This window comes from Schistocerca gregaria, chromosome 1 (genome assembly GCF_023897955.1).
Source record: "Schistocerca gregaria isolate iqSchGreg1 chromosome 1, iqSchGreg1.2, whole genome shotgun sequence".
In the NCBI taxonomy this organism is placed as follows: domain Eukaryota; kingdom Metazoa; phylum Arthropoda; class Insecta; order Orthoptera; family Acrididae; genus Schistocerca; species Schistocerca gregaria.
This window is the reverse complement of record NC_064920.1, coordinates 342,299,919-342,325,251: the sequence shown is the minus strand read 5'-3', so window position 1 is coordinate 342,325,251 and position 25,333 is coordinate 342,299,919. Positions and strand designations below refer to the sequence as shown.

General features: G+C 41.8%; 1 protein-coding gene across 2 annotated transcripts in view; it reads right to left on the bottom strand.

Moving 5' to 3' along the window:
* Positions 1-24,985, bottom strand: part of LOC126344512 (apolipoprotein D-like) — a 42,233-nt gene extending 17,248 nt beyond the window's left edge. Inside the window, exons 1-3 of one of the 2 annotated variants that reach the window (XM_050002025.1) lie at positions 24,863-24,985; positions 12,219-12,363; positions 8,204-8,337 (exon numbers count right to left, since the gene is read on the bottom strand). In XM_050002025.1, the coding sequence (XP_049857982.1) occupies positions 8,204-8,337; positions 12,219-12,344 (260 nt within the window). In that variant the 5' untranslated portion in view covers positions 12,345-12,363; positions 24,863-24,985. The remainder of the gene's footprint in view (positions 1-8,203; positions 8,338-12,218; positions 12,364-24,862) is intronic. The other variant, XM_050002024.1, reaches the window with a different exon arrangement.
* Positions 24,986-25,333: the final 348 nt, after the last annotated feature.

Genomic DNA, 25,333 nt, shown 5'->3' with positions numbered 1-25,333 from the left:
GACCGATGACCTCGCTGTCTGCTCTCTTCCCCCAAACAACACAACCCATCTCTTGTTGTGTACTGAGTGGCACCCCATACAGTCACATCAGATGCTGGCTAGGTACGTGTGATATGACGAATTCAGTCCGGTAACGAACCATGAACCATGAACCATGAACCATGGACCTTGCCGTTGGTGGGGAGGCTTGCGTGCCTCAGCGATACAGATGGCCGTACCGTAGGTGCAACCACAACAGAGGGGTATCTGTTGAGAGGCCAGACAAACTTGTGGTTCCTGAAGAGGGGCAGCAGCCTTTTCAGTAGTTGCAGGGGCAACAGTCTGGATGATTGACTGATCTGGCCTTGCAACATTAACCAAAACGGCCTTGCTGTGCTGGTACTGCGAACGGCTGAAAGCAAGGGGAAACTACAGCCGTAATTTTTCCCGAGGACACGCAGCTTTACTGTATGATTAAATGATGATGGCGTCCTCTTGGGTAAAATATTCCGGAGGTAAAATAGTCTCCCATTCGGATCTCCGGGCGGGGACTACTCAGGAGGACGTAGTTATCAGGAGAAAGAAAACTGGTGTTCTACGGATCGGAGCGTGGAATGTCAGATCCCTTAATCGGACAAGTAGGTTAGAAAATTTAAAAACGGAAATGGATAGGTTAAAGTTAGATATAGTGGGAATTAGTGAAGTTCGGTGGCAGGAGGAACAAGACTTTTGGTCAGGTGAATACAGGGTTATAAATACAAAATCAAATAGGGGTAATGCAGGAGTAGGTTTAATAATGAATAAAAAAATGGGAGTGCGGGTAAGCTACTACAAACAGCATAGTGAACGCATTATTGTGGCCAAGATAGACACAAAGCCCATGCCTACTACAGTAGTACAAGTTTATATGCCAACTAGCTCTGCAGATGATGAAGAAATTGATGAAATGTATGATTAGATAAAAGGAATTATTCAGGTAGTGAAGGGAGACGAAAATTTCATAGTCATGAGTGACTGGAATTCGAGTGTAGGAAAAGGGAGAGAAGGAAACGTAGTAGGTGAATATGGATTGGGGCTAAGAAATGACAGAGGAAGCCGCCTCTTAGAATTTTGCACAGAGCACAACTCAATCATAGCTAACACTTGGTTCAAGAATCATAAAATAAGGTTGTATACATGGAAGAATCCTGGAGATACTAAAAGGTATCAGATAGATTATATAATGGTAAGACAGAGATTTAGGAATCAGGTTTAAAATTGTAGGACATTTCCAGGGGCAGATGGTGACTCTGATCACAATCTATTGGTTATGACCTGCAGATTAAAACTGAAGAAACTGCAAAAAGGTGGGAATTTAAGGACATGGGATCTGGATAAGCTGAAAGAACCAGAGGGTGTACAGAGTTTCAAGGAGAGCATAAGGGAACAATTGACAGCAATGGGGGAAAGAAACACGATAGAAGAAGAATGGGTAGCTCTGAGAGATGAAGTAGTGAAGGCAGCAGATGATCAAGTAGGTAAAAAGACGAGGGCTGCTAGAAATCCTTGGGTAATAGAAGAAATATTGAATTTAATTGATGAAAGGAGAAAATATAAAAATGCAGTAAAAGAAGCAGACAAAAAGGAATACAAACGTCTCAAAAATGAGATCGACAGGAAGTGCAAAATGGCTAAACAGGGATGGCTAGAGGACAAATGTAAGGATGTAGAAGCTTATCTCACTAGGGGTAAGATAGATACTGCCTACAGGAAAATTAAAGAGACCTTTGGAGAGAAGAGAACCACGTGTATGAATATCAAGAGCTCAGATGGCAGCCCAGTTCTAAGCAAAGAAGGGAAGGCAGAAAGGTGGAAGGAGTATATAGAAGGTTTATACAAGGGCGATGTACTTGAGGACAATATTATGGAAATGGAAGAGGATGTAGATGAAGACGAAATGGGAGATACGATACTGCGTGAAGAGTTTGACAGAGCACTGAAAGACCTGAGTCGAAACAAGGCCCCCGGAGTAGACAACATTCCATTAGAACTACTGACGGTCTTGGGACAACCAGTCCTGACAAAACTCTACCAGCTGGTGAGCAAGATGTATGAGACAGGTGAAATACCCTCAGACTTCAAGAAGAATATAATAATTCCAATCCCAAAGAAAGCAGGTGCTGACAGATGTGAAAATTACCGAACTATCAGTTTAATAAGCCACGGCTGCAAAATACTAACGCGAATTCTTTACAGATGAATGGAAAAACTGGTAGATGCGGACCTCGAGGAGGATTAGTTTGGATTCCGTAGAAATGTTGGAACACGTGAGGCAATACTGACCTTACGACTTATCTTAGAAGAAAGATTAAGAAAAGGCAAACCTACGTTTCTAGCATTTGTAGACTTAGAGAAAGCTTTTGACAATGTTGACTGGAATACTCTCTTTCAAATTCTGAAGGTGGCAGGGGTAAAATACAGGGAGCGAAAGGCTATTTACAATTTGTACAGAAACCAGATGGTAGTTATTAGAGTTGAGGGGCATGAAAGGGAAGCAGTGGTTGGGAAAGGAGTGAGACAGGGTTGTAGCCTCTCCCCGATGTTATTCAATCTGTATATTGAGCAAGCAATAAAGGAAACAAAAGAAAAATTTGGAGTAGGTATTAAAATTCATGGAGAAGAAGTAAAAACTTTGAGATTCGCCGATGACATTGTAATTCTGTCAGAGACGGCAAAGGACTTGGAAGAGCAGTTGAACGGAATGGACAGTGTCTTGAAAAGAGGATATAAGATGAACATCAAAAAAAGTAAAACGAGGATAATGGAATGTAGTCAAATTAAGTCGGGTGATGTTGAGGGTATTAGATTAGGAAGTGAGACACTTAAAGTAGTAAAGGAGTTTTGCTATTTAGGAAGTAAAATAACTGATGATGGTCGAAGTAGAGAGGATATAAAATGTAGACTGGCAATGGCAAGGAAAGCGTTTCTAAAGAAAAGAAATTTGTTAACATCGAATATAGATTTATGTATCAGGAAGTCGTTTCTGAAAGTATTTCTATGGAGTGTAGCCATGTATGGAAGTGAAACATGGACGATAACTAGTTTGGACAAGAAGAGAATAGAAGCTTTCGAAATGCTACAGAAGAATGCTGCAGATAATATGGGTAGATCACGTAACTAATGAGGAGGTATTGAATAGGATTGGGGAGAAGAGACGTTCGTGGCACAACTTGACTAGAAGAAAGGGATCGGTTGGTAGGACATGTTTTGAGGCATCAAGGGATCACAAATTTAGCATTGGAGGGCAGCGTGGAGGGTAAAAATCGTAGAGGGAGACCAAGAGATGAATACACTAAGCAGATTCAGAAGGATGTAGATTGCAGTAGGTACTGGGAGATGAAGCAGCTTGCACAGGATAGAGTAGCATGGAGAGCTGCATCAAACCAGTCTCAGGACTGAAGACAACAACAACAACAACAACGGTCGTTCTCGTAAGAGCCTTCACAGATGGATACGTTACTCATGACACCTTATGTAGCCCTGATAGTCACGATTCTGCACTTCCGAATTCCGGCAAATACTGGTAGACATATCTCCCTCTTATACGATGTCTGATACAATCTTATCACAAAAAACCAAGATTCAAATGTGATTTCTGAAAGAGAAACTCTCTCTGTAATATTTCCTTATGCAAAAAACGTAGACGGTGTTACTTGTACCTGCTTTCCGCGGCTTGGCGGAATGTTAATTGACACGTTTCGTTATGAGTTCTAAAAGAGATTCCAAGACATTGCATGAGTAAAGACGGATTTCGATTTATCTGCCAGATTGCTCTCGCTTTTTGCTGCTACCTTATTACTTCCTACTTTAGCTGAATGACACACAGTGTATCGCCCAGCTCAGCCATCTGTTTGTCCAGTCAAGCAATTTACGATACTTTAATAAAATATTACCTCGAGAGCACTATCCTCAGCTGCACAGAGAAGCCGCTAAAACTGTTTCCATGTTTGGTAAAACACATGCTTGTGAACGTCTCTTTTCCTGTTATAAAATTTATGAAGTCTCACCAGCGTTCGTATTTTAGATCATGTAAGTTCGTGTCTTTGACTGTATCACGAATCAAGTTCCAAATACATTACACATTCTGAAGAATGACTATCTTAAATGCCTGTTTCTATTGTAAGGTTTTTCTAGTTCTACTAATCGTATTAGCATTATTTAATGTAATGAAAGTTGTTGCTTTGGCAGAAAAGTAAAAAAGTTGAAAATAAAAATATATGATAAAGTTCTGTATACAAAAGTATCCAGCAATATTTGCCTGTTAGAATTAGTTACACTGTGTTGCAAACACGTCTTCTTAAGTTTTCCATATATGTAGCTTTCAGCATTTAGCTGTATCATTCTCGCACCTGGTCGGAATAGAGCAATGATGGGGGAGGTCAGAGTGCTGAGCAGACATTGTGGAGCACGAGGGTACTCCAAGAGCGCAAAGGCCTGTTCTATAGCGTCATCAATATACAGTATGAACAATGGTTCGTAGGGCAACCTGAAGTTACTTCTAGTTCTGTTGATGAGTCTGCATTGAAGATAACATACTACAACATCCTTCTTACAGTTAAATTCTCTATCCTGTCAAAAATTTTGTTTTATACCTAATGCAATCGAACTTTTGTTACTATTCATTGATGCGAGTTCATGTCAAATGATTTCAGAAGTCGATAAATACTGCGTCCACCTGATTGTATTGATATAAGCGTTTTTGAGGATGTCATGTGAGAAAAGTGCAAGTCACATTTCACATGATCAGTGCGTTGGGAACTTAGGCTGGTTGGAATAGGGATCATTCTGTTCGAGGTACCTCATTCTGTTTGATTCCAGAATCTGTTGAAGAATTGTACGACCGATGGACATCGATGAGATGGGACGATAGTTTTGAGGATCATCTCTGATGCCTCTCACGTGATCTGCGCTTTCTTCTACTCACTGCACCATTTTCTGTTTAACATATCTACATCAAGTGAATTCACTGTCAGTGTTTGGCAAAACACGATAAATGTAGGAAAGTAGGCTTCTTTGTCAGGATCTCTGGCTGTCATCTGTTTAATACTTTGCCTGACGCTGAGCCAATAGCTGTCAAAGGTTGATTCTCAATTGTGGTGGTAGACTGCAGTCGAGTCTGTGGCCAGAGATAATATGCACCTGTTGCATCAACATCTGACGGCCTTTCCTTGGTGACCTGCCCTGGTTCTCCCCGTTTTATCTGCAACAATCGTTTGCTGTAGCATGGGAATCTGGGCTGCCTAATTCTTTTGAGTTGAAACTGTTATGTTTCTTAATATCTATAGCTTTTCTGAGTAAGAATGTGTAGTTGTCCTTCCCCACAATGAGAACCCGAATGTCAGTGAATTTTATTATGTTAGGAGCTATAGCAATTCACAAACTTAGCAGTAGCTCCAACAAGAAAGAATAAAGCCTCAAAATAAGCAGATTCAACATTGCTGTGCTGTAGTGAACTTTCGATGCAGGTAACAAAGGGAAAATCATAGTAGGAGTGACATCGCTCACTGGAGTGACTCCAGTCAGAATTTCCACCCAGAAAGGCGGTAGACGAAGGCGCGTGTGCTCCAGAAAGCAAGCCAGAGCTAGCACGCTAGAGGAGCAGCGAGACGATCCCACCAGGGGCGAAACCAGGGGCGAAAACTGGGCGCCCAACAGCGCCACGGCATGTCACAGCCGCCGTCCGCGCCGAAGCATCGCCCCTGCACACTACAACAGCAGCTGTGAGCAGTGGCGACCTGGCTTCACTCAGCGCTACCCTGTTTGCGGTTTTTGACGCGGTTTCACGCCTTGCTGTGACGCTACAGCAGGCCTTCGAGGCCCTGATGATGGGTGTCCGAGCAACCACGCCAACTTTTCCACAGCCAGCCTAACCAACACGCTTCCGACGCGGTCCCATCCTGGAGTGGCGACAACAATGGATCTTGCTGGCCTTCATAGTCCTCGCAGCCCTCCTGACGACAGTAGAAGAGAGATGAATCTCAAAAGACGACAATGAAACGAGAGAAGTATAATTTTTCTGCAGCTCCAGATTAAGGAGGTGTAGCGCTTTGTGCTCCAACTCGATCAGAATCTGGGGGAGGATCACTTCCTACAGAAGTTCCTATTGTGAGCCACCACATGTACTGGAGCGTAACCTTGGACAGTGCCGGCCACTCCTGCTGATGAAATGTCAGGACAAGTACTAAGCAAACATCATACGAAGACTGCAAGACTGTAACAAGTGGCCACAATGGTTTCAACAGTTAGGCCTACGTAAATACGAAGAAGTGAAAACTTTTGAAGTTCTACAGTTACTATTTACTCAGTCACGAATTGAGTTACAATCACAGATAAAAGGACGCCCAGCTTACATAGATACACTATGTGATCAAAAGTATCCGGACATCCCAAAACCATACATTTTTCTTATTAGGTGCATTGTGCTGGCACCTACTATCAGGTACTCCATATCAGTGACCTCAGTAGCCATTAGAAAATATGAGAGAGCAGAATGGGGTGCTCCGCGGAACTCACGGGCTTCGAAGGTGGTCAGGAGATTGAGTGTCACTTGTGTCATAAGCCTGTACGCGATATTTTCACACTCCTAACGTTCCTAAGTCTACCGTTTCTGACGTAATAGTGAAGGGGAGACGTAAAGGGTCACGTACAGCAAAAAAGCGTACAGGCCAACAGTTAAAGATGATCGTAATGTGTAATAGGCAGACATCTTTCCAGACCATCACACAGGAATTCCAAACTGCATCAGGATCCACTGCAGGTACTATGATAGTTAGGCGGGAGGTAAGAAAACAGATTTCATGGCTTTCGCGGCTGCTCATAAGCCACACACCACGCCGGTTAATGCTGAACGACGCCTCGCTTGGTTTAAGGAGCGAGAACATTGGACGATTTAACAGTGGCAAAACGTTGTGTGGGCTGTCTAATGACGGTACAGAATGTGGTAATTCGATGACAGGGTGTGGGTGTGGCGAATGACCGGTGAACGTCATCTGCCAGCGTGTGTAGTGCCAACAGTAAAATTCGGAGGCGGTGGTCTTATGGTACATTCGTGGTTTTCATCAAGGGGGCTTGCACACCTTCTTGTTTTGCGTGGCACTATCATAGCCCAGGCCTACACTGATGTTTTAATCACCTTCTTATTTCCCACTATTGAAGAGCAATTCGGGGATGGAGATTGCATCTTTCAACACGATCGGGCACCTGTTCACAATGCGCGGCCCGTGGTGGAGAGGTTACGTGACAATAATATCCATGTAATGGACTGTCCTGCACAGAGTCCTGACTTGAATTCTATAGAACACATTTGAGATGTTTTGGAACGCCGACTTCGTGCCAGGCTTCACCAACCGACATCGATAGCTCTCCTCAGTGCAGCAATCCATGAGGAATGGGCCTGCCATTCCCCGCGAAACCTTCCAGCTCCTGATTGAACGTATGCCTGCGAGAGTGGAAGCTGTCATGAAGGCTAAGGGTGGGTCAACACCATATTGAACTCCAGGATTACCGATGGAGGGTGCCATGAACTTATAAATCATTTTCAGCCAGGTGTCTTGATACTTTAGATCGCATAGTGTGTTAGTGATACAGATTGTTTACGAGAAAAGTGTTACATTTTTAATGTATAAAAGAAATCACTTCATTTTGTTAAATGATAAGAATAAAGTGGACTTTACTATTGTAATCTAACATTTTCGTAACTTTAACTTACTTTAACAATCTCATTTAAATGTAAGTTGGTGTAGTGTTTTAAATTATCCAAGACAACTTCATCTCTCTCTCCTGTTAAAGTAAGTTTCAGCCATGAAAATTTAGATTACATTACTGGCAACGACATTTTTGTTCGTATTTTCAGCTGTGTTTCCTGTAGAGTATAAAACAATGTTATACTTTTCTTTTTAAGTACTTTGTTTCTATATCACTAATATCTCTAGAAGTCACATGTCATTTTATCTGTGGTTCCGATGTTCTGTTATCACCTGACAACCTCCTACGATGCTGGAAACGAAAAGCGGTTCATGATTAAATAAACAGTCTGACAACATAAGGAGTGTCTTATTTTTTGTAAGACTACAATGTTAGTCGACAGTGTCTTAGAAATGCTTGTGCATAGTATTCTGTAGCGCTCTCCTTGTCGCGTTCAGAGCTCATAATGATACGAGACAGGTGAGCAGCAGGAGATGCTTACAAGAAGTTGGTCAGGGAGACGGTGATGTCGACGGTGCTGTTGTCTGCGGCGGTTTCTAAGTTTGCGGTGACGCATTTGCTGCCCAGCTCGAAGGAATTCGAGTAGCGCTTGTACTCGTACCACGTGCCCAGCAGCTGTCAACAGAGGAACAAAGAGTCTTGCGTAAATTACAGAAATCACTGAAAACACTGCCAGATCTGTCAAGGAAACTGCGGCCTGTGAGTTCATAACGTTAGTCGACAATGCGGGTTGTAGACCCAGTAGTGGGAAACGTCATGATCTCGATACTATTCTATTTCAAAGTAGCGCACGTCGTCAAGTTACAGGATAAGTGTGGAAAACTATCGCTAAAATTATAAGACTAAGACTTGCTGATAACGTCACTAAATTTTAGAGTCCAGCGAGAGAATGGTGTGTAAGTTGCTGCAGGAGGAACAGAATGTTGATTGAAGTGGGGTTCAAGTACCTGTCCCAAAGAAGAAGCAAAATGCACACAATAAATCTCCCATTGGCTATATGGATAAATAGGTTATTAGGCGTCTGCGATGTTATGAACAATACGCCAAAATGCCAATTCTGTTACAGCTTCACAGGCTGATAGGAATGGCCATCGAGACTAGCATGGTAACTCTGAGAAAAACTGTTTCGTCTAAGGTGTTTGGTTTTATAAGGTTCGAGAATAATGTGCGAAAAGAACGAAATAGCTTTTTTTTTTAAAAAAAATACTACATTATATTTTCACCAAAAAATGAATAATTCTGAGTTAAAGCGGCCAGTGGTTTATTTGGACACATACTGTGAATACTTGTCACAGCGATAGTGTCTGAGGAGCACTGCCTAATAAAAATGACAGTCAGTGCTTAGTTGTCATGTGACAGCGCTCCGATTCCGAGAGATACCGTCCCTATCTGTGTCTCCATCGCAAACATGACTGCCGTCAGCCTGGCTACGTCTAATAATCGCTTTACCGGGTAATTAGTTATTAGTATTATTAAGAGATATTTAGTGGCACTAACATACTGCAATGCAGAAGCAAACAGTGCTTTGTATCGTAGACAGGACAAATCAAAGCATAATTACAGATCCTGGCTGTAAGTGTGACTGTATTTTGTACTCTTTTGATATGCTGGTGCTGTTTTGCAACTTCGTGGGAGACGAAAACTGTATGCCATGCTGGACTAGACCTCGAGCCTCGTTCTTACCAACTGAACTACCCAGGCACGATCAGAGCACCCCCACAAAGACGTACTTCCGTCATTAACGCTCTCGTCTTTCCACACTGGTCAGAAGTTCTCCAAACACCTTGCTGAACTAGCTCTCTTGAGAGAAAGTCCTTCCAGAAGAGCTAGTCAAGCAAGGTGCCCAGGAGAACTTGCGTAAACTATGAAAACATGAGAGCCCTACTGACGTTAAGTACAGCCGTGTGGGGGCGCCACGAATCGTGCCTGGGTAGCTCTGTACCTTGGTCTGTTGACATACAGCTGAAAGTGTTAAGAGGAGTATAATTTGCATTGAGGTTTTAAGCTATGTGTATAAAGGAGGTAGAGAAAACTAGAGCTGATTTTACGATTTGTTTCGTGGGTATAAGAATGTAAATTTCCTTTTACGATGTTGTGATATAAAAATGGGGCTCGATAGTGACGTTCACCTTTTGAGAATTCAAGCTATTACTGCGCAGATGCAATATTTATCTTTATTAGACACATATTGCAGCCTGTACATTAAAATTTTGAATAATATTAATACTCACAGATGTTTTCACAAGACACCTGTCGACGACGGAAAACCAAGTAGTTCGTTCCAAAAGGTTATGTACAGGCAGAATCTTTTCTAGTGGATAAGGAATAAATTAGGTTTTGTAATCTCAGAAAATGCCTGCGCTACACAGTTCAGTGAATCGGAATCGAGACATGGTGGTGGCAACTACATCCCCGCTGATTTGTCAAGATCTGAGGAACGTATTGGTTGGTGTTCTAAAAAAATAAGGAATACACTATAAGCTAATCCATGAAACTGAAAAATCATCAAAGGCACTTTATTGGTGTAAATAAAATAATGCGATTATCCCAGTAACACTGCGATTTGAACGTAGCCTCCTTTTAATTACTTACCTTGGGAAGCTACACAATGCCGGGGATGGTTTTCCCACTCCTCATAGCAGTGCCGAAGCTGGATAGTGGAATAACTCTCAGCTGATCGGTTGCTGCCATTTGAATGTTGTCCGCGTCCCAAAAGCAACGTCCGTGTTTTGCAATCTCGCAAAGAGAAAAAAGTCGCAGGGACACAAAACGTGCGAATAAGGAGGCAGAGAAGCCGCAAAAATGTACTTTCTGGCCAAAAACCGGTTAACTGAAACTGCTGTGTAAGACGATTGGTTTTTATTTTTGGTCTTACAGGCATGATCCTTTTTGTGTAGTCTTTCAAGAACTTCTCGGTAAAAGGGTTTCTTAACCTCTTGGCCTTGAGGCACAGACTCTTTATGAACAATTCTCTAGCTATCAAAAAAGCATATCAGCATTCAGTTGATCTATGATCTCCGGATCGTATTCAAACACACAGACTTTATCACCGATTATGACACGTACCAGAAAATCCAGAACATCTTCAATCTATTCCAAAACATCAGCACATCTGTCTCTCTTCATGTCCTATTTGTCCTGTCGGATGTTTCTCGGAACCAGTGTAGAGCAGAATTTTTTCATCTCAATTCATTGATCGATATCTGATGAACGGTGGTGTGACTCAAATCCATCTCAGCCGTAATGATTCTGACTGTCAACTAATGATCTGCATACATAAGATCCCGGACCCTGTCGTCATTTCCATGAGTTATTGAAACCCAAGGGCTTCCACTGCGAGTTTCATCTTCCTTCTGCTATAGCCTTAAACCATCGAGGCACCAGAGTCCTTGACAAAACACTGTCTCCGTACGTCTTCTGAAGCTTTGCGAAGGTCACCGTTGCACTGTATTCAACACGGAAGCAAAATCTCTTCGCACACCATTACTCGAAAATAGTGTCACGCATTGTCAGAGAGCACAGAAAAAACCTTATTCACTATAAAAAGCGCTACAAACAACCATCGTGACACAAACTTGTGCTCTGAGTTGGTTTTATACAAATTTTTTAATCCATAATTTTAAAAAATTAGATAACTATAAATGTGGTAAGGTGAAAAAAGTCTGTAAGAGCATTCCCAGCGAAAGCACATTCCAGGATCGAGACTCGGTCCGGTACATAATTTTAATCTGGCAAAAAGTTTCAGTCATTACTGCATCAAAATATTGCATTCACTCTGGTTACATGATCACCGCCATCACAGGTATATTTGATCCAGTTCTCACAGCTGTATCACTTGCCGAGAAGCTCCAGTCATGTACTGCATCGAAATATTTCATTCACCATGGCTACCTAAGCAGCTCCAACACAGCAGGTATCTCTAATGGAGTTCCATTGTTGTAACATATTTTTAAATTATGTAGTGTGACGTACTAAAGAGGAGAATGATGGGTGGATATTATATAAAATACAATTTCTTACGATCGCAGGCTTTCTTGGCCTATTTCAGCTATGAAATCATCAGGGGTTATCAGCCGAGTGGCATCGTTTTCCAGTCGCAACGTTTCAATGGATTGCGTATCCATCATCTTCAGGCGAAGACTTCACCTGAAGATGATGGATTCGCAATCTATTGAAACGTTGTGACTAGAATACGACGCCATGCCCGAAGATGATGGATAAGTCATCCATTGAAACGTTGCGACTAGAAGACGACGCCACGCGGCTGATGACCCCTGAAGAAGACTTCGCCTGAAGATGATAGATACGCAATCCATTGAAACGTTGTGACTAGAAGACGACGCCACTCGGCTGATAACCCGTGAAGATTTCATAACTACAGTTTCTTGTTTGAAGCGTAATGCGTTTCAGGTGCCTTTATTGTGAAATGGATTAAGTCAGGTGGGTTGAGGTACCAATGAATAGCCATCATAGCTAGCGGAGTTATGTATACTCACAGAAGTCGTGTCGATGTTGGCCATCGCAGTGACGCTGGGGCAGGACCCAATTCCTAGTAGCTGACCCAGCGCTGGAGATGCCAGCACCATAAGCAAAAGCAGTACAGGCATTGTTCTCGACGTCATGGCCACCTACAACAACAAACTTCAGACCAGAGGAGAGATTATTACCCCGTGTATCTATTTCAGTATGTGACTTTACGGGAAATTAGCCACATAGTAGTTGGTAGTTTAAGGAAAAGAAACGAAGGAATTAGCAGCTACAAAGAACAAATTTCATATAAATAGGAAACAGTACTTAAACTCAGAGGTCAAAAGCGGAAGTGGTCAAAAGGATGCATTATGCTCAATATTAACTTTTCGTGAAGTTCCTGAATGTTTTGTCTTATCCTAATACGTTGCGTTTAACATCTCTGTGTACTGTAACAATTCATCAATAGTGTATGAGTTTCATTGTGACGAACAAATTCACTTGCGTCATGTATCCCATAAAACTTATAATCTGTCTGAGCCCTACAATCTTTTAAAGGCCGTGGTCTTCCGCTTATTTCTCGCTTAAATTAAATGGACTGGCCATTGTTATGGAATACCGTGACATTCAGACACTAGCTATTTTCTTTTCAAATGGATTTACTCTACAGGCCTTAATTTATTAGCTTCAAGTATAAATGAAGTTACATTTTTTCCTTCATAGATAGCTACTGACATGTCCATAGGAATGGAAATTATTTCCTGCCTCTATATTTCTCACAAAACAATCATCTCACCAACTACTAATTATAGTAAGATAAATATTTAAAAAGTACCTATATTAAAGTTAGTCATTCATTTTCTCTGTATTAATGTATGAAGAACGCATTAAAGTACATTATAGACAGTGCGGGTCCCTTCTTTGTTGGACCCGAAATACCCAACAACGTACTGAATACTCTACATACGTCTATTCTGGCGTCTTGACTGTTCCTTTTTCTTCTTCTACCCCCTGAGTTGTCGAATTAGCTACTCCGAGAGTCTACCAAATTTTGCCTCGACGTATCAAATTTCCATCAAGACTTCCTTATTTTCATATTTTGCTTAATGCGTCTTTCGTTTTCAATTTGTAAGTCTTGTTTTTATTAGCATTTCTCCCTGAAACGTTAATTCATCAGATGCAAAATTGTTGTATTGTGCACTCAACACGCCGATGTAGTCGTACCATAGCACCAACCTCTGGTAGTGTAATTCTTTGGATTGTTGAATTAGGGATAGTGAGACGTGAAGATGTAGCATAGATGTATACCATTGCTCATAATTTAGATAAAACGTTTGAAGTATTGTTGCTGTATGTATTATAATTCTTTACGTTTCTTTAATTTTTTCATACTATTAATGCGTAACTAACTATACGGTTATATTTGTTGCAAGAGTTATTGAGAAAGCTTTACATCGTGCATCACAGTTTATACATACTTATACATACAGTACTCTTTACAACTATTATTGTATTAGTTGAAGTACTATCCTTGTACCTGTAGCTCACTTCTGCTTACAAAATGAACAGGATGAGTACTGCCGAGTGTGTTCGCACACTTCTTCTGTACCCAAACTGATTCTCCTACACTCGCCTTCAAGCACTCGTTCCATCGTGCTGTAGACAATTCATGTTAGTATTCTGCAATCACAATTTATTAAACTAATGATTTGGTAATACTGGCACCTTTCAACACCTACCTTCTTCGATATTAAGGTTTTACATTAATCCCAATGGTGTTTTAACAATCCTGCAGGAATGTCATTTGATACGGCTGCCATGTTTCGATTTAGGTTTTCCAGTCCTTTGTCAAATTCTTGTCGATGTATGGCATATCACATCTCATCTTCATGAACTTCCTCTTCATTTTCTCCAAAATTTGTCTTCGTGATTTTGTACTTTATATTAACCCTGTGCATATTTGTTCCATCTTTGAGCCGTCGTTTCTTAGTTCTGGCTTGCTGTCTGAGTTTTTGGCCATCATATCGAAGCTTCAGTTTCGGTAAGAGGTTCCTTTGATTTTCTTATCGGTGGCATCTACTTTTCGTATAGTCATGCATGATTCTATCGGTTTTACGTATCTCTTCCAGCTTTTCGTGCTATACATCTTTTGTCAGTTTCATTTTTAGACGTCCCTAAGGTCTTTGGCCTACTTCAACTGCTGCATTCTTCTGTTTCCCTGACTTTAGTTCAGCTAACATATAATGTGGCTTTCACGTATTTTAAATGTACTTTGTCTTTTTGCCTAGTCGTTGTTCTGTTTTCTTCACAATTTCATTTCTCAAGGCACCCACTTCTATTCTGCTGTATTCCTGTTGTAACCGACCTTATAGGCCTCGCTAAACAACAAGTAAAGTTACGTAAGACACAAAAATATTTTTTATGTCATGCAGACTAGGAAAATTAATACTTGAGGAGTTTGTGTAGTAAAAGCTAAAAAAATAATATTAAGAGTAATAAGAATGTTAGTTGAAAAACAAAGAATACTTTGTCTTTTCTTTTTGTAATCTCTGTATCAGTAGCATATAAGCCATAACTTGTCTGTCACTCTTCTTGTCTCTTGTCGTTCTTGCTCTTCTTGTGTACCTTGTCACTTTTGTATGTTATGGTTGGGTTGTTCGGGGGAGAAGACCAAACAGCGAGGTCATCGCTCTCATCGGATTAGGGAAGGAGGGGGGGAAGGAGGCCCGTCGTGCCCTTTAAAAGGAACTACCCCGGCACTTGCCTGGAGCGATTGAGGGAAATCACGGAAAACCTAAATCAGGATGGCCGGATTAGGGATTGAACCATCGTCCTCCCGAATGCGTCTCCATTGTGCTAACCAATGTTTATGTATGAGTTCTGTTGAAACTGTGAAATATATATCTGAAAGGACTTCCATTTATTCTTTCATAAAAATTATTCGCTCGCGTATGATCCCGAGACATCATTTTTCGTACTCGTAACATTGAATAGCCATATATTAATTGGCATCTGCAATAGGAGACTGAAATCAATACGATATTTAAAGTGAAAGTTAATTAAAAATTTCTTGTAGAAAAATGGAATAAGGATTTAAAACATAAATATAAGCGATAGTTTGGGAATCCTTTCATTAAAGTGCGTAGTGTCATTAACGTAATGGTTCAAATGGCTCTGAGCACTATGGGACTTAACTTATGACGCCATCAGTCTCATAGAACTTAGAACTACTTAAATCTAACTAACCTAAGGACATCCACACATGCATGCCCGAGGCAGGATTCGAACCTGCGACCGTAGCGGTCGCGCGGTTCCATACTGTAGCGCTTAGAACCGCTCGGCCGGCATTAATGTAATACTACTGGATCAGAGCCATCTATTCTCACAGGAAATACAAGAATATTTATTCTGTCTGATCTGCCACGCGGCAAATTTCAGTTATTTACGAACTTTAATTTACTTGCGTGTGGGTCGGTGTTAATTAAATACTGGGAACTTTTAATAAGAAAGTGACAGATAAACACAATCGACGTATCTTTTTTTTTATGAGGTCGAACCATAGCTTGCACTATACTACGATAAGAGGAGTTTACGCAACCAGCCAGACCACATAGGAACAACAAGGGATAAATTACATACTTTTTCCGTTTCAGTTAGGCGTGGTCTAATGCTGCCATTGAAACTCTCAACAATCCCTGGTTCATCCAACTTATGCAAGTTTCCTATCTTAATGCAACTTCTTCAGCTTAATATGAATATTTCAACACATAACTCATGGTCAGACACCTATCTTTGAAATAGTTTAAGTTATCGTTTTGAAATCTCTCTCTTACCACTTCAAAATCTATGCGGAACCTCCCGGTGTACTCCAGTCTCTTCCACTTATGCAACGTTTTCCCATGTTTCTTAAAAACGTGTTAGCGATGATTAAACTACTTTCTATGTGAAATTCTACCAAGCGTCTTCGCCTTTCATTCTGTTGCAACCCAGAGTGCCTGGGTCGTGTTGTGTGCAGAAGGCCGGGCTCCGAGTACAGTTTATGGCCGGAGGCGTCAGTGACACAGTGGTAACTGCTACAACACTTAGCTTTCAGGGAGGGTGGCCTGGGATTAGTGCATGCCGCGGTGAAGTGCTCACACCTCCTCAGCAAGTTGCCATGTCACAGCCACAGGTCGGTGAGCCATGGGTGCGTGATGTGCTGGTGGAGGCATATGTTGTGCAGTACAGTGCGCCTCCCACCTCAGGGGTCTCTAGACAGCCCGTCACATGCTCCCGTGAGGACAACTGACAGTGTAGTCCAGGATGTCGGTTGTCGTGAAAATTAGGCGCTGGGCGTCCACCATAGATCGACCAAGACCGCAGCAGGTGCTCACGACTCACAGGGTCTGTGCAAATGTACCTCACCTGGCTGCCGTGGAGGTGACAGCTTGAAGATTATCTGCCATTGGCCCTCAGTGGGGCCCCTCCGCGATGTCCAAGTAGACAGAAACGGCAGACCAGAGCTGTGGTATGCATGAGGTCGGCTATGCCTCTGCGGTATGTCTACTTGGCATATGACTGGCACACCGTCCCAGAGCTAGCGCCAGAGCTAGCGTTCTTGGCTGTGTGCACGCCGGGTAGAAATTTTAAAAGATTAATCATGTAAAGCGAAATTTTTCTGTGGCGTAACACTTCTTTCAGTCAGTCTATGTTTTCGTTCTGTTTTTCTTTGTGCTCCGTTCTAGACAAGTGTATTCCAATCCACCATCAATTAAATTTTCGTCTTCGTTATTGTACTGTATAATTTCTTTCATCTAACCATACGTTCTTCAGTCTCTTTGTTGCATGCAAACCTAATAGGCATACTTCAGTTGTTGTATTTAGTCGTGGCTTTGCACCTGTCTTGAATATTGAGATATCGTCACTACATTGTTTTCAATAGTGTACACACATTCCTGTTTTCTTGTTTTATGATGCTTATGCAATAGGTGAGGTCCACTTTTTTCCTGATTTCTTCCAGCGTGTGTTTTAAACCTTTCTACTGATATTTTTCTGTGGAAAAATTTGTACCTTGTTTCTGCAACTTTACAACTAAATAATTAAGGATTATCACTGGTTTCGTATTAAAAAATGTTTAGTACAGTAATGCAACCGGGACCGACCTCTTCCACCCACAGAGCAAGCTCGCCCTGCAGTTGGATCAAGTTGGACTACAATATTCTATTATTTAATTTAGCTACGCTATTGATCACTTAATGGAAAATATTTCACTTTTAATGCTGACAATCTATTTAATTACAAATTTCTACAGCTTTATAACAGAAACTGCTACCATAAATCTACATCTACATCTACATCCATACTCCGCAAGCCACCTGACGGTGTGTGGCGGAGGGTACCCTGAGTACCTCTATCGGTTCTCCCTTCTATTCCAGTCTCGTATTGTACGTGGAAAGAAGGATTGTCGGTATGCTTCTGTGTGGGCTCTAATCTCTCTGATTTTATCCTCATGGTCTCTTCGCGAGTATTACGTAGGAGGGAGCAATATACTGCTTGACTCTTCGGTGAAAGTATGTTCTCGAAACTTTAACAAAAGCCCATACCGAGCTACTGAGCGTCTCTCCTGCAGAGTCTTCCACTGGAGTTTATCTATTATCTCCGTAACGCTTTCACAATTACTAAATGATCCTGTAACGAAGCGCGCTGCTCTCCGTTGGATCTTCTCTATCTCTTCTATCAACCCTACCTGGTGCGGATCCCACACTGCTGAGCAGTATTCAAGCATTGGGCGAACAAACGTACTGTAACATACTTCCTTTGTTGTCGGATTGCATTTCCTTAGGATTCTTCCAATGAATCTCAGTCTGGCATCTGCTTTACCGACGATCAACTTCATATGATCATTCCATTTTAAATCACTCCCAATGCGTACTCCCAGATAATTTATGGAATTAACTACTTCCAGTTGCTGACCTGCTATTTTGTAGCTAAATGATAAGGTATCTATCTTTCTATGTATTCGCATCACATTACACTTGTCTACATTGAGATTCAATTGCCATTCCGTGCACCATGCGTCAATTCGCTGCAGATCCTCCTGCATTTCAGTACAATTTTCCATTGTTGCAACCTCTCGATACACCACAGCATCATCTGCAAAAAGTCTGAGTGAACTTCCGATGTCATCCACCAGGTCATTTATGTATATTGTGAATAGCAACGGTCCTATGACACTCCCCTGCGGCACACCTGAAATCACTCTTACTTCGGAAGACTTCTCTCCATTGAGAATGACATGCTGCGTTCTGTTATCTAGGAACTCCTCAATCCAATCACACAATTGATCTGATATCATGTTATCATTTTATAATAACAGTGTGACAGAAAAGTACATCTAAAATATTTATGTCTTCGCCTGAATTTTCGATAGGACCTTTCCAGCTCAACATTCAAATAAAAGTCCTTTCACGTTGTTTTTAACAGGTGACCGACATGCCCACCTTCTTACAGTTTGTGAACTTAATCCATTCATCACCATCCTCATCCTGATTTTTCTTCTTCATAAAGAACTTTGCTCGGAATGCCCACTTCCTTTCTGCGCTTTATCTGAGCAGCTTTGCAGCTTGGCCACGGCCACTTTTTTTTGGAAAATAGGTTTTTACGTAGAATATTCGTATTTCTCTTCAAAGTGTTTTCTGTGATGTCTGTGGAGTCTTGTTATTTGCATTGTAGTCCATATTTAACAGGAACGTCTTTCAGTATTGCTAAAGTACTTTTTCAGTTGATGCTGTTCCTTTCCTTGGTGCTATTTCTCAAATGATTTGACTTCTTCAGCTGTTGGGAAGCACAATTAGTCATGTGATGTGATGTTTCACTTAACAAGCGCTATAACGACAGCATAGGCTCTCCGCTGTGTTCTTGAGCAGAGAATGGGCCAACTTCAGCTATTAAAGCAAATGCATTAGAATCAGGTTTGTATGTTACGTAAGAAAACACAAAGTCACTATCAATGAAAATGTATCTGTTTAAGGAAGACATATCTGTCACTCTGAATCCAGCCAGTATGTTTCTAAGCCTAATTGCGTTTGGTAGAGCAGTTTTCACAATGCCTGAGAGATCGTATATTGTCACTGGTCTTTCGTTTGCTGTCGCCCATGCATTCACGCGGAGTTTACAAACTTCTTCAAAGACAGAAGTGCAACCCTTCCGTAAATTGCTGTAATTTCAATGTTGGGCCATCAACGAGTGTCAATGTGCGAACCATTCAACGAAACATCATCGGTATGGGCTTTCGAAGCCGAAAGCCCACTCGTGTACCCTTGACGACTGCACGACAAGAAGTTTTACGCCTCACATGGTCCTGTCAACACCGACATTGGACTGTTGATGACTAGAAACATGTTGTCTGGTCGGACGAGTCTCGTTTCAGATTTTGTCGAGTGGGTGGACGTGTACGGGTGTGGAGACAACCTGATGAATCTATGGTCCCAGCATGTCAGCAGGGGACTCTTCAAGCTGGTGGAGGCTCTGTTATGGTGTGGGGCGTGTGCAGTTCGAGTGATATGGGACCCTTGATACGTCTAGACGCGACTGTGACAAGTGACACATACGTAAGCATTCTGTCTGATCACCTACATCCATTCATTTCCATTGTGCACTCCGACGGACTTGGGCAATTCCAGCACGACAATACGATACCTTACACGTCCAGAATTTCTACAGAGTTGCTCCAGGAACATTCTCCTGAGTTCCACTTGAACATATCTGCGATACCTTGCAACGTGCTGTTCAGAATAGATCCTCACCCCCTCGTACTACTACAGATATATGGACAGCCCTGTAGATTTCATGGTGTCAGTTTCCTCCAGCACTACTTCAGACTTTAGTCGAGTCCATGCCATGTCGTGTCGCGGTACGTCTGCGTGCTCGCAAGGGCTCTGCACGATATTAGGCAGGTGTACCAGTTTCTTTTGTTCTTCAGTGCAAATGTTGCATGTATTTTAAGCTGCTAGTTTGTCTCAGCCAGCCTGAGGGTTATGCACCACATTTGCACACAAAGAGCCTTACCTGATAAAATGTGGCTACAATTTAATCCTAAGGGATATGAAAAATGGAAACACTCTATTCCCAATTGGAATAAGAGCTAAAGCCATAGTGATAAGTTCGTAGCTGCCGCAGAAACATTGCCTCTGGGAGTTGCCCTTCTATAATTTTAAACTGCCTAAAAAAAGGTAGGATGATGATTAATAGAAATATGACTGATTTAGAAGATACACATTTATTTGATACTTGAAAATATTTATCCTACGATGTCCCGTGACTAATAATTTCCAATTTACTATACAATAGTTTTAGTTGAATATATGAGCACAGGCTATAAGTATTAGAAGAAAACAGAAGAAGAAAAAATCAAACATCGTATAGAGCTACCGGTTTAAAATCAATTCAGGAGACAATTTGCTTAAGTAAGAATCGCATTGGTAATTATCTAGATGTTGATTACATTGGACCTACTGAAGACAGTAAGAGTACTTACAAAGAAACAGCGAAGCAGGTTGGCTACCTGATCCGACATGCCCCTGTTGAAGTGGGCCATTATGCCCAATCACCAAATTGAAATCACTTTATTTCGTTTACGAAAACGTTTTAAACATTTCCGCCGTATACAGTGTCACAATAATCGATGTCATATGAACTTTAATCGCTGTTTACTAAGAACGTTGTCTTGACGTATACATCAAAATATCCAGAATAAACAAAATTTATTGTCACTAAGAAGAAAACATAAGACGCGTGACAGTCCTCGTTCGACAATCTATCTGCACTGATGCGTTCGTGGAAAGATGACGGTATTGTTGTCAGCAGTCTCCTTGGTCGGTGGTGTCTTCCAACTGCAATTGAACGAAATAATACCAATATGCCAGAGTGCAGTGAGACCTAAGTGTCCCGGTCTGCCATTACATGATTTTGTGTTGATAATATTTGATTCACCTGACTTGACTTTCTCTTCCTCCTGCTATCGTACATTAGTAATTGTCTCTATATCTAACCACAAACTATCAAGTTCTCTTTTCAAGTTCTGTACACCGCCTACACGATTAAGAACGCTATCAGTTAACGCCTCTATGCGTAGGACGATTTTTTTTTCTGATGATAACTGCTTCGTGAGCAGTCCCCACCAGGAGAAGTGCTTGAGGCAATATTTTACCCCGAACTGTTCTGCCCAAGAGAGGCTGCACAACTTCGAAAAATATAACGGCTGTAGTTAATCCTCGATTTCAGCCGTGTTGCAGTAGCATCACAAATATGTCAAGTGGTTAACGTTGCAAGACCACATCGGTTAACCCTATGGGTTCACGACTATTGGCCTTATTACTACTCAAAATGCTGCTACCCCTTTTCAGGAACCATGTTAGCGTGGCCTCTCTGCAGACACCACTGTGGTCTGGTTGCACTTACGCTATCTTTGAAGAAATCAAGTCACCCCACAGCGACAAGACCGTCGCTCTCGACAGGAGAGGCCACGGAGAGTCTTCGTGGAGACCAGAAGAATAGTCCTGTCACTGCTTTCCTCATGGTACGTCTCTTTGTCATACACATTTCTGTCCGTAATAATTATTTCAAGGTCTTACACAGAACAATTGACAAGTTAGTCATTAGTGAATACCCCTTTGTTACTACCTCAAATCGCCTTAACATAATATTGTTTCCTTTTTCCCTTTCAAGTAATTACCATTCATTTCAATTTTGTTTATCGCTTTATCACTTAATACACTACTGGCCATTAAAACTGCTACAGAAAGAATAAATGCAGATGATAAACGGGTATTCATTGGACAAATATATTATACTAGAAGCGACATGTGATTACATTTTCACGCAATTTGGGTGCACAGATCCTGAGAAACCAGTACCCAGAAAAACTACGTTTGGCCGTAATAACGGCATTGATACGCCTGGGCATTGAGTCAAACAGAGCTTGGATGGCGTGTAGAGGTACAGCTGCCCATGCGGCTTCAACACGGTACCACAGAGTTGTGACTGGTGTATTGTGACGAGCCAGTTGCTCGGCCACCATTGACCAGACGTTTTCAGTTGGTGAGAGATCTGGAGAATGTGCTGGCCAGGGCAGCAGTCGACCACTTTCTGTATCCAGAAAGGCCCGTATAGGACGAGCAATATGAGGTCTTGCATTATCCTGCTGAAATGTAGGGTTTCGCAGGGATCGAATGAAGGGTAGAGCCACGAGTCGTAACACATCTGAAATGTAACGTCCACTGTTCAAAGTGCCGTCAATGCGAACAAGAGGTGATCGAGACGTGTAACCAATGGCACACCATACCATCACGCGGGGTGATACGCTAGTATGGCGATGACGAATACACGCTTCTAATGTGCGTTCATCGCGACGTCGTCAAACACGGATGCGACCATCATGATGCTGTAAACAGAATCTGAATTTATCCGAAAAAATGAAGTTTTGCCATTCGTGCACCCAGGTTCGTCGTTCAGTACACCATCGCAGGTGCTCCTGTCTGTGACCCAGCGTCAAGGATGATTGCAGCCATGGTCTCCGAGATGATAGTCCATGCTGCTGCAAACGTCGTCGTACTGTCCGTGCAGATGTTTGTTGTCTTGCAAACGTCCCCATCTGTTGACTCAGCGATCGAGACGTGGCTGCGCGATCCGTTGCAGCCATGCGGATAAGATGCCTGTCATCTCGACTGCTAGTGATACGAGACCGTTGGGATCCAGCACGGTGTTCCGCATTACCCTCCCCGCCGGTTCCATATTCTGCTAATAGTCATAGGATAGCGACCAAAGCGAGCAGCAATGTCGCGATACGATAAACCGCAATCGTGATGGTACGCATATCTCCTCCTTACACGAGGCATCACAACAATGTTTCACCAGGCAACGCCGCTCAACTGCTGTTTGTATATGAGAAATCGGTTGGAAACTTTCCTCATGTCAGCACGTTGTAGGTGTCGCCACCGGCACTAACCTTGTGTGAATGCTCTGAAAAGCTAATCATTTGCATATAAAAGCATCTTCTTCCTGTTGATTAAATTTCGCGTCTGTAGCACGTCATCTTCGTGGTGTAGCAATTTTAATGGCCAGTAGTGTATTTTCTGCTTGTAGACGGAGATGAAGACGAGGAAGAAGGAAAAGAAGAAACATAAGTAATGTAGAATCCTGTTGAAGTACCAGTATCTAACAAATTCTTAAGGTATTCAACAAACTTAGTACGTAAATAAACTTCGTAATTTTATTGTAGGTGAGAGTGTTGTGCCTGGAGAGTAGTGTAGGTAGGAACACATGATGTTTCATGGTCGGGTTTTCTATCTAATGACCGACTTTAAAATCATATGAAGGTAAGTGCACCAGAGACCGCGATACGCAATTTCCGGCTTTTTCTACTGTTTTCCGTTGTTGTGAGACATGACGTTGCGATTTGTGCAGCATTTGTAAATACTATTAGTTGTACATATTTAAACGCTGCACAACGTAGGTTTGATAGTTGTACAGGTTAATTGCCGTCTTTTGCGACTGTGAGGAAAGTCTTATCAAGACTAGGTGCGTTCTGCTTTATTCTAAACCACCTAGAATGTCCAGGTAATTTTTTTTTTTGTTTGCTCCTTCTTGTTGTTCTTGTACGGGTGTGTTTTGGGTATTCAGATCATACGAAATGGTGGGATGACAGTAGTTCTTCTCAACATAGAAACGTGAATTTTTGATGTAGTGAATGTACTGTGTGCTGAATACCCTAAACATACACGTGGGAGAACAACACGAATGGAGTAACCAAAAAAATCTGAACTCTGAAGATGCTTTAGAATAAAGTGAAACGCTTCTGGTCTTCATAAAACTTTCATCACAGTTGCCAAAGACGTTAATAACCCATATAACTTGTTTATCTGCGACGGCGGAAAAATGAGGCCGAAAAAGAGAGAAGACAACGTATGGTGTGTTTACTATTTGGAGGATATTATTAACTCTTCATTTGCAGGGTTTCATGGTGATCCAATTTCTACATATTCTTGAAACTAGCCACGTTGTAGGGAGCAGGGGGCCAGACCTGGGCGCTGGAGTATTTTTAATATTTTGGAAGACGAATGACAACTTGTAAGTATCCATAAAAAAGTTTCAGTTCCGACACCCTTAAGAAAACAGCGTAATACCGACTTTTAAATCATTTCCTTGAAAGAAAAACACCTGACAAAATCACATTTTTTGTGTCCCTGTGGCCTGTCCTCCCCACATCCTTCTGTCACCATTGCTCCCCTGTGCAGTAGAATAATAATGTAACACACATACTGAAGAGTTCCACGGTACAACAGTAATTATCACTATACATTTACAAATTTGGTAAATAAAATGTGCCCAGTTATGAGACAATATTACACTCTGATCATGATATACTGACGATTATTTCTTTCTTTTCTGACGATGGCCAAAAGGGAAGTGTTTGTGTTACTCTTCCTTCTGAATAATGTTGGAAACTGCCTGCATGACAAACCTAAATTTACTTTTCTGAATCTTTACTTTCATGTATGATACTCGTCATCAGGCGTTTCTTCGTTGACTCACGATTATAAAGGCTCATAGTGTAAATTCTAAAACGTTAATAAGAATTGTTTGCACTAAGTAAAGAATGTAGCATGTGCGTTTAGTTCAACTGACAGATCATTACCTTTAATTAGAGGAAGGATGTAATTGACCAGTACGCCACAACCAGCAAGCGTCTTGGGTAGAGAGGCGGTGTTGAACGCTACGATTACGCGGCGTTACTGAGCTTAGTTCCTAAATACTGCGTGCTTTTGTCCTGAAACACGCCTTCACTGTTGACGCTTCTTATCTTCTCTATCTCGCAGATGCGTATGTGTCAAGACCTAGGTTATCCTGTTGTGTACAGCGAGACAGTAAAAATAATTCCGAGAAGGAGTATTAGTGGCAATTTGACGCCCTCAAACCAAGCGGAAAGTGATGCCATTCTGAAACACGTATAATAAACATCTTATAGATTAACGCTTGATATCGAAGGAGGGTCGGTTAATAACCCAGGAGAAAAGTGCAGAGAATGTGCTGGGTTGCGAATGGTTTGCGAAACGTATTGCCTACTGGCTCTCTTCTCGAGTTCTCAGGCTGGCATTCGTTTAACGAC